Genomic DNA, 10,340 nt, shown 5'->3' on the forward strand with positions numbered 1-10,340 from the left:
TGTGGCTCGGGATGTTTTTGCCTGCCTGCCCCTGCCCGGTGGGGGTGGAGCTATCTTACTTCCTTGCTGCCACCTTCCTAGAGGTAGCATACGTGGGACCCCTCTGGATGATTCCCCAACCTGGGAATCATCCTATCTCAATCTTTGGGCACCACCTGGAGAGTTGGCAGCCACTCTAATTTGGGGGCATCTGGGTTCCTCTGGCCTCCCTTTGCCTCTCTTCAGGTGCGCTGAGTGGGGATTCGCACGCACACCCCTAGTGATTGCTCACGTCACTTGCACAGGCCCTGCCTGCCCCCCCCTTCATTTATACTGCAGAAATCCTCAGGTTTGGACTGAGTCCAGTAAGTTGGGTGACTGGCACAGAGGTTGTTGGGGGGAAGTTGAGATTGCTCTGGTTCTGCAGCTGGGCATGGCTGCCATTAGCAAACATGCTCCCCTATGTAGGCCGCTGCCACTGCAGAGGGGAGAGATTGTTTTGCTTTTGGGGTTTTTTGGGCACTGGCACATTGGCACACTTGTGGTGGACTGGTTCTGCTGCTGGGCCTGGCTGGCTGGCATTGGCATTGGCGATGCACATACATGCTCCCTCAGCCTGTGTGCTGCCGCTCCAGTGCAGTCTGGAGAGATTCTCTGGTTTGACCTAGTTCTGGTTTTGGGGCACTGACTGGCATGGCAACCTGGCTGGCCTGGCACAGGTGGCAGATTGCTCTTGTTCTTCTGTTGCAATGCTGGGGCCTGGCTGGCATGCACTTGCTTGCTCCCTCAGTCTGTGGGCTGCTGCTGCTGTCTGCAGAAATTCTCTGGTTTGCACCAAGTTGGTCTGGGCACTGATTGGTTGCACCTTGGCACAGGTTGTGGGGGGGCAGATTGCTCTGGTCCTGCTGCTGGGCCTGTCTGTCTGGCATTGGTAATGCACAGACATGCTACCTCAGTGCTGCTGCTGTAGAGATTCTTTGGTTTGAGCCAAGTTGTGTTGGTTTTGGGGTTTTGGGCACCCAGTTTGGCGGCACAGGTTGTGGGGGGGCACTTGTATGGTTCTTCTCTGCTGCAGTGTGGCTGGGGCTGGCTGGTCTGGCAAAAGTTTGCAAACATGCTGTCCGAAACAGTTTGCCCCCATCCCTCCATTGTTCTCTATGGTGGGAAAAAAGTAATTTTTCTCCCACTATAGAGAACAATGGGATGGGGGCAACCTGTTTGGGGGCCCATAGAATTGGACCCCCTGGTCCAATCTTCATGAAACTTGGTGGGTATGTAGGGGAGAGGTTCTAGTAACCACCCTCCAAGTTTGGAGCTTACCCACTCCAAGGTCCATAGGATACAATGTTGCCGAATTGCCGCCGAATTTCGGCGGCAAACCGCGAATAAACTGCAGCAAGCTGATCTGGGGGCAACCTGTTTGGGGGCCCATAAAATTGTACCCCCTGGTCCAATCGTCTTGAAACTTGGTGGGTATGTTGGGGAGAGGTTCCAGTAAGCACGCTCCAAGTTTGGAGCCTCTACCCCAAACCCCCTCCCCCCCAGCCCCCCACAAAGTTTCAAGAGGATTTTTGCCATTGACTTCAATGGCCCCATTGGTTATAATGGACCCGAATTTTTCGGGATTTTTTTTCGGGATTCGGACAAGCTCATAAATTGCTAATTCGGGATCCCAAAAGCCGAAAAAAGCCGAAAATCGTTATTTTCGGCTTTTTTTTTGGCTTGGGATCCCGAAATGCACATCCCTAGTGGTGGGCACATGTTCTTTTTTTTTCATTCTAGAACTCTCCCACAGAGGCTCAGTTGACCCTCTCAGAGAGGGATTCCAGAAATCCATAGAAGCAGTTCTCTTTTGAAAGGCCTTTGAGGGGATTATGTAAAGGTAAAGGTTCCCTTGCTCGAAAGCCAGTCGAATCCGACTCTAGGGTTGCGATGCTCATCTGCGTTTCCAAGCCAAAGAGCCAGCACTGTCCGAAGACGTTTCCGTGGTCATGTGGCCGGCATGACTAAACACGAGGGCGCACGGAACGCTGTGACCTTCCCACTGAAGTGGTACCTATTTATCTACTTGTAATTTCTTGCTTTCGAACTGCTAGGTTGGCAGGAGCTGGAACTAGAGACGGGAGCTCACTCTGGATTAATGGGATTAATGCCCATAATAATTAGGCTTATTTTCTTAACTGTTTACAAATTGTGATTTGTAGTGCTTGTTTCTTTAGTCTTTTTTGCTTGTTTTAAAATAGGAATTTTAAATTGGTGAGGCCTCGATATACTATTTGGGTTTATGGTAGTTGCTGTTTCATTTAGTTTAGGATGATAATATTGCTGGTTTCAATACTGTGTTAAACTTCCTGTTGTAAGATCTTGAAGGATCCTGTGAGGATACAGGATAGAATTCTAAACCACTTAACTGGGTTTTCTTTTTTCGTGCAGGATGCAATAGATCTGTTTCTTGGAAATTATTCTGTGGATGAAGCAGATTCTGTCAGTCCTTTTCGTATGCAGAAAGACTGGAAATTCTTGGCTGTAAGGATATTTAATAAGTTTTGATGCGACCTTTTTGCAATGTTTCTAACAGCACCAACTTGTGCTAAAGTTAATAGCAATACAGGGTTTCAGTTCCTTCATGGCTTGCTTCTCAATACTTAAAAGCCCTGATTGACTTTTGATAAGAATTAGAGTATCTTTCAGTGCTTTGGTCTTGGGTTGCAAGAAGGGGATTCCCCCCCAGTGTTTAAACTTCTATCCCATGCCTCTTTGAAGGAGCTCATGTTTCTCTGTCATGCAGCCTGGAGAAAATGTATTTCATTAAGGCATCCAGTATATTTCATAGCCAAGCTGATATTCTTCCCTCCCCACTCCCAACAAATCCAGCACTGTAGCATTGCTCTGCAAACAGTCATGATTACCAGTAACAACTGGTAACCTGCAGCTGAGGAGAATGGGATGATTTGATTGGCTTGAGACCACACCTGTCCCCCGTTTAATGTAGAAAACGTACGTTGCCTCTGCAGACCTGCTTGAGGCGGCTTACAGTGAAAACCGTAGGGACAAATAATCACCCATGAAAGCGCTTTTTGCTTTGGTTGATGCAAGCTCTTCCTCTTTTCCTGCCCTGTACGTGCAGTGAGACCCATGTAGTTGAGAAACGTTCTGCTGTAGGTGGAGTAACTGGAGATCAGTGTTCCCTCTAAGCTGAGTTAGTGTGAGCTAGCTCACAGTTTTTTAGCCTCTGGCTCACACATTTTCGTCTCAGCTCAGGAAGGGATGGCTCCAGAGCAAACTCATTTGTGCAGTAGCCAAATCACTCGCTCACAACTTTAATGCCGGTAGCTCACAAAGTAGAATTTTTGCTCACAAGACTCCACAGCTTAGAGGGAGCATTGCTGGAGATGCAAGTGAGGCCTCTGTCAGCTCCTTGCTGTACTGCTGCTTAACTGTCCCTTCCCACTTGCACGACTTTCTGAGAGTGAAGCAGTGCAGCGAGCGCAACAGCAGTTTGTGCTTTAAGGAAGGTGGGACTGAATCCTGCAGAGGTCTCCTGCCAGGCGCTCTTTTAGCTGTTCTCTACCTGGGGAGCGAGGGCTGAATTGCTGGTCTCTGCTCATGTGCCCCGAATAGAGGATAAACACAGACGCATTGCCCCCCTCTTTGTCAGCGAAAATTCACATCCACTCAGAAGTGCAGGAAAGCATTAATTGCTGTTCTTAGCTGAGAATTAAATGCTACTTTGAAAGTCATATTAACAATGTTATGAGCCTCCGGGGAGGGCGGGATAAAAATGTGAATAATAAATAAATAAATAAATAAATGTACTAACACAGCAGAGCCCAGAGGGCAGATAGCAACTGAATGTCATCGTGTCAGCCATTATCTGCCACGTACCGTTTTGAAGTCCTTTAAGAAGTTCAGAGTCTCTTGACACTGATCATATTTAATGTGGAAGATGGTAATTGCTAGGGGGATAGCGCGTCATAGTTAGTATGACTTTATTATATCTGCTCACATTGATAGGCCTAAGAGAGGCTGATGAGGTGCTCAAAGTAGATTCCAACAACCACCTCAAGGCATTTGGGCCTGGTACCTGTAGCCATGTGGGGAGGTGGTCTTCTGCAGCTTTGACCACAGGGTTAATCTTAGTGTTTAGATGAGCTTTTATCTCTCTAGCTTCTCACATATCAACGTAGGTAGAAGGGAAGGGTAATTCCAGGGTTTAACCGCACAGTCAAAGGCCAAAAAGGCACTTTTCTCCCTGTGCAATTGCAGGCACCAAGCAGTAGGCTTTGAAATGACTTCTGCATGGTTCCTTGAACTCTTGCCTCTGCTTGTATAATATAAAGATGATACAGATATTTCTGCAGTTCAGAGCAGCTGTAAAATAGTGGCTGCAGCAAAGCGATTTTTTTAAAAAAAACCTGTGTTCCTCCATCCCTGCCTCTCACTGTGGCAGACTTTCTGTTACACAAAGGACAACAGTGTGCTGAATAGAACTTGAAGATGTTTATTCCTCAGATTAAGATCATAAGAGGATACGTTCTCTGAATGGGGAGTAGGGATGACAAGCAGCTATCCATATACTGTTAAAGAATACCTCACTGCTTAAGTTGAGAGTTGTATATTTGGCATGTAATGACCAGGCCCCCAGAGGTAGCAGGCCCCTGATACCTGCGCTCCCTTCCTTGTTCCCCTCACTAAAGAAATGAATGCCTGATCTTGGAGGTCCTATCTCTATGAAATGTGAGGTTAATCACGTCCTTGATTATTGAATGTGAACCAGCTCACATAGCATGTTCAGAATGTATTGAAATAGCTCAGGATTCCTTCGTTTTTAGTGGCTTTCTGCATCCAAAGAGGAAGCATGCAAGCTCGTTCTCAGCCTTGCTGCCCATACAGTGGTGTGATGTGGAGAACACTGCCTGAGCAGCCCCTTAGCTTGAGTTTGGAATAAACCGGATGAGATACAAAATAAGGCTGGATCCAGCTTCACTCAGGCTTTTATTTTTATTTTTTTATGTAGCAGAATTAGGTACAATCCATCTCCTTTAAAATTGGTTCTGTTCAAAGTAGGGATGTGCAGGGGGGTTGGGGTTACTTTTTTTGGATTCTGACCCATTGGGCCTGAAAAATACCAGTATCTACCAATATTCCGAATCCTCATACAGGTATGATATTGGGATTTGGGTAAATAATCGGGAAACCTAAATTTATTCGGCATTTACAAATCCCTTCACTTATGGAGTCGTGCCGCCACCGCAGCACGCCTCCATGAGTGAAGGGAAATGCCTTCTCCCTTTACTTGTGGAGGCCTGCTGCCGAGGCGGCACAAGTCCACAAGTGAAGGGAATGCTTTCTCCAGTCCCAGCGACGCAACTTTGCAATATAGCTGGCCTGAATAAAAGCCAAATAATATTGGCTTTAATTCAGGCCAGCTATATCAGTAGCCGAATCAGGTTGTCTAACCTGCATTTGACTGAATAAATACCAAAAAAAAATACTGATAAGGGATTTTTTGGGTATTTATTCAGTTCGGTTTATACCGAACACACACCCCTAGTTCAAAGTCTGTTCAGACCTACTCTTTTCCATAAGGGTGGATCGTACCTGCCATCTGTGTGTTTTCAATGAGTCTCTGTTGCTCTGTGCTAGAAGCTTGTTCAAAACGAAAATGTATTTTCTCTATTAATCAGTGTACACAGGTATCATAGTGGGTGGCCTCTGTGGCCTTCAAATTAAGAAACTGTAACATCCATTTCAAATCTAGCAGCAGCCAAGTCTGCACTGGCAAGGTGGGATACAAATTGAAAATAATAAGTAAAATAATAAATAAATAAATAAGAGTGTCTTGTAGTATTCTGACAGCTAACAAATGTACTGTGTTATAAACATCCACGGGCTGGAACTGGCTGCACCTGAGGCGGCAGCTCTGGTCCAAGAGGCGTCTGGCACAACCACCTCTCACCTTTAGAGAGCCGTGGGACTCTTGTGTGTAAGCCATCCTGAGAATGGAGATGCGCTGTGGGTTTCTTCCTAGTGTCTCCTTGGTCAGCTTAAAGGTGCTTGCGGTACAACATACACTGCAATTAGTGTATAACAGCTTTGGGACACCAGTTACGTATTGTGTCACTTAACGTCATGTTTCTTTTTTTCTTTTCCCAGTTGCCTATTATTATGGTGGTTGCTTTCTCAATGTGCATTATCTGTTTGCTCATGGCTGGTAAGTGATCCCTCCGCTCGTGTGTATGTAATTCATAGCCGTTTACTCACATCTAAATAACGGTGGCTTAAAGAGATGATGGTTACGTAGCCCCTCCTCCTATCCTACTAGAGGTATCTGTCTTCAAGGCCAGGGCTGGGCAATACGTGGGTGACATGATAAACGGTATAAGGAATGGGCTCAGCTGTGCTAGCATGATGGAGGAGCTTGGTCTAGCAACAGTCTGCAGACTCCCAAGAAGAATGACATGACCTCATTGAACTTCAGTTCCATGGGAAGGTCTCTGAAAACAATCTAGGTCCTTTTCCTGCCACAAGGCAGAATCTCCCATGAGGTCAACTCACATGTTCCACATTATAATGTGATGCAAGTAGATAACAGAAGCAAACAAAGCATATTCAGGGGTGCCAGATTGCCTCACTATCGGTCACTGCTACTGAGCTGATACAACTGCTTGAACTGGCAATTTCTTAATAAAAACTGTTCCATGAGGTGGGGGGGGGGGGGTTGGACTTCTTAGAAGCATATTTTTTCTTATGTTACTTAGCTTCTATGACCAAAGGTCTTTATTTATTTATTTATTTATTTTATTAGATTTATACCCCGCCCTCCCCAACGGGCTCAGGGCGGCTCAATGATTAAACATGGATAACTTAGAGGCATATTAAATGACTGGGTTTGCTTCAGTGGTCATGAGATGCCGTCCCATGACACTCCCAGACTTCACGCCAGATAATTTACTTAACTGGGAGAATCTTTTCTTCCATAGCCAGGTTTTGACCTACAGTCCCATTTCTCTGACTGTGACTCCGGTTGTTGATATGGTTCATACCCAGTTTGTTTCCAGGTCATGGCCAGCCACCGTAGCCCTATTCTCCAAAATACCTAGCCTAGAATGTATGCATGTTCAAAAGTGTGGAGTGTTTAATATTCTTATTTTGGAAGGGGAGAGTTCTCAGTGTGTTATATGCATGATCAAAGGTGATAGTTTTCTCAGGAGATTTGGAGGAAAACTAGTCCTGCTTTAGGAAGGGATTTGTGTTCCTTTTACACACCCTATTACCTGGTGAGTGGAATCTTAATTTATCTAAACTCATTTTGTACAATGGATGTACTCCTCAAAGAGCTACTTGAGAAGTTCTGGCTAATATCAGTGTCTCCTCTATTGGCTGCCTTCTATAACCAAAGAAGAGTAATTTGGAGAGAGCGCTTTGCTGTCATTAATACACTTACATTTTAAGCGTTAATGCATTTACATTTAACAGAGCAGACTAAACTTTGTAGTCCTAAGCCTTTGTCTGATTAGTTAAGAGTTGCACACAAATTCCATTTACATAGAATATACTTATGTGGACAGATGGCTGGGTATGAAGTTGTTCCCAAATTCCATGCAAGGAAGACCAGTCACATCTCAGCCTTCTCCTGTATCGTCCTGTCCCTCCCACACCATCCATCCTCCCTCCCTGTAGCTCTCAAGCTAAGGAGCCGGCTTTTTGTGGCCAAGAATACCTTCCTATCAGGATGGTGGTGCCAGTAATGTTCACATGCTTCTGAAGCAGGGGGAAAGTCTGCTTTACATGTAGCAGATCTGAAGCGTCACTTCAGAATTGTTTCATGAATCAGTTAATTGGTTGTTCTCATGGTTCCTAAGTAGTTCTTCTTGTGTATAATGAAAGGCTGTTATATTCTGCAGGCGACACATGGACAGAGACGCTGGCCTACGTCCTCTTCTGGGGAAGCGCAAGCTTTGGAACTCTCGCCATCATCCTCTACAACGGCAAGGATTTTGTAGATGCGCCTAAACTGGTCCAAAAGGAGAAGATGGACTGAATTTGTGTGTGTGGAAAGCGGCTTGGTAGGGATGACTCCTCAAGCCACTCCTGGAGCCTCTACTGACCTGCTTTCCACACCAGCTTTGTGGTCTCTTCAGCTTTCATCTTCGCAGGGTGAAAAGAATGAATCCAGCTTCTTGCTTGCTGGAGGTGATTGACTGATCTAGTCACAGTGATCTCTGGAGTATTGCATTTGCCGGGCAGCTGGCGCTCACGACATTAGGGAAACAAAAAGACGGAAATAATTCTGTAGTCCTGCCGAGTGTTCACCGTATCATTTAAAACGGCATGCCAAGCTTTGCAGCAGAGTAGTATCGTTAAACCTGTCAGAGTCGCAGAGGAGATGCAGTTGTACCGAGAACTGGCTGCTACTGGATTTTGCTAAGATTAGACCTGCGTTACATTTATCTGGTAGGAAAGTCCTTGCTTGTTAACTATAGTACATCTTGCTGCTTAATTAAACTTCTAGTTGGGTGACCTTATAGACAGGAACTCAGCATTAAACTGCAGGGTTGTAGCCACTCTCTCCACCTCTCTATATAAAATATTGATCTTTTCCTAAAAGTTGAGAGTGAGAGCTCCCCCTTCCCTCCCCAGTTCAAGTCCCTTTCTGTCCATTGTCGGATTGTTGATGCAATATTCTGTTTGCTGAGAGGGTGAGGGTACCATTGAATTCGTTTGAAATGTGTCATGTGATGCTTTAATGACTCCAGTCCGTAAATGACAAAATTTTCAGTGTGATTCAAATGTTAAGATCCAGCCCTTTTTTAAACAAATGGAATCAAAGAATGTAAAGCTGCTTCTTTTGTCCCTCTTATGCTAAAGGTCCAAATACTTCTTTCTTTCTTAAGAGTCACAAATGTAGAAATTTTCTATAGTTCTGGCAAACCAGATGCTGCTTACTCTGCCTTGGTTTTAGTGGGGATAATATGTGGAAGGGAGAACACACATTTGATATATTTTCTCTGGCTAATTTCCATGTTTGCACTGGAGATTAGCATCGGCTTGCTTTTTTGTGCATGATGTAATTATATTTCTCTTCAATTGTAATGTTCTCAGCTATAAAAATAGCCTTGTGCTGGTTACTAATAAATGTGTGTCTCAAATTTAGTGCTTCCAAGCTTTATATTAATATTAGATCTGAATCAAGGACCAATTTTAAATGACTTTGTCACCCATTTTCTATTACCTGTGTTCTGAACCAGACATGAATCTGCTTCAGGTGCTGTGCAATTAATATTTCCTGTAACTACAGCTGTATATTCAGGATTGCAATTATGAAGTTTAAATATTAGGGAAACAGGTAGAGTGCTAGGACTAATACAGTTCATCACTGCAGGCTGAAACACAACACACTGCTGCAGTGTTTTCATTGTATCATGATTGAACATACTGTATAGTCTTTGCAAATGGTGACTGTTCATTTGACCTTTTTCGGTTTGTTTAAATATTATCCATTCACAATCATTTGTAATATACAAAGCTCCTGTTTAGATGATGCAGTGGAAACAGCAGAGTATGAAAAAAAATTAAAGTCCCAAGTTATCAGGTATGCAGGAAGTGTAAAGATACTATGGGTTAAATGTTTAATGGCTTTGCTCTATGATGGTATGTTTGGAACAGCTAACTGGTTATCCTGGTGTGTTTCCTATTGAGAACTGTTTGCAAGGAGGAAGCCTTGGAAAGTTTGCACTGTTGGAACGAATGTAGGCATGAAACTGGAAGGGATATCTATGTCCAGTAGCTTACAAAGAAGTTGAGTTTCATACGTCAACGTACAGTGTACTCAAACAATAAAAAACCCTTCAGTCTTTTCTAAGTATTGACTCCTGTTCTGTGTTTTTTTCCCTTGAATAAGAAAAACGAAGTCTGTGACGGGAAGGGCTGTGGGTCAGTGGTAGAGGATCTCCTCGACATGCTATTTAAAGATAAAGCATAAAGACTCTGGGGCCACATTCAGTTCGGCTGCATCAGAAAGTGCTTTCTCTATGTGCACTCACAAGGGGATTGGTGACTTTTATTTCCTACTACATTCCCCATGGGCATTGTTAACTAAATAGCTGGTGGGCGTGGCTTCTGTGGTGGTCAAAGTATATCCATATTTTCGTCCTAGCTTTCAGGTTTGTAGCCCGTGTTCTTCACAACAAAAAAACAGACTACAGCGGCAGGCATTGCTACTTTCAGTTACACAGATCATGTAACAACACTAACTTGTCCTTATGAGGGGGCAAATGCTGCAAGTCACAAAATGACTTTGCGGAAGAGGCTGTTTTTTTTTTAAATTCCTTGCAAAAATTACCTAGTAGAGGCGTGCT

The 10,340-nt window shown here is 44.4% G+C and overlaps 1 protein-coding gene across 1 annotated transcript in view; it reads left to right on the forward strand.

The window, feature by feature from the left end:
* SACM1L (SAC1 suppressor of actin mutations 1-like (yeast)) overlaps positions 1–9,823 on the forward strand; it is a 46,548-nt gene extending 36,725 nt beyond the window's left edge. The window contains exons 18-20 of the mRNA XM_015412405.1: positions 2,413–2,505; positions 6,136–6,193; positions 7,887–9,823. Coding sequence (XP_015267891.1) covers positions 2,413–2,505; positions 6,136–6,193; positions 7,887–8,023 — 288 coding nt within the window. The 3' untranslated portion in view covers positions 8,024–9,823. The remainder of the gene's footprint in view (positions 1–2,412; positions 2,506–6,135; positions 6,194–7,886) is intronic.
* Positions 9,824–10,340: the final 517 nt, after the last annotated feature.

This window comes from Gekko japonicus, unplaced genomic scaffold (assembly GCF_001447785.1).
Source record: "Gekko japonicus isolate JY-2015 unplaced genomic scaffold, Gekko_japonicus_V1.1 scaffold747, whole genome shotgun sequence".
NCBI classification, from domain to species: domain Eukaryota; kingdom Metazoa; phylum Chordata; class Lepidosauria; order Squamata; family Gekkonidae; genus Gekko; species Gekko japonicus.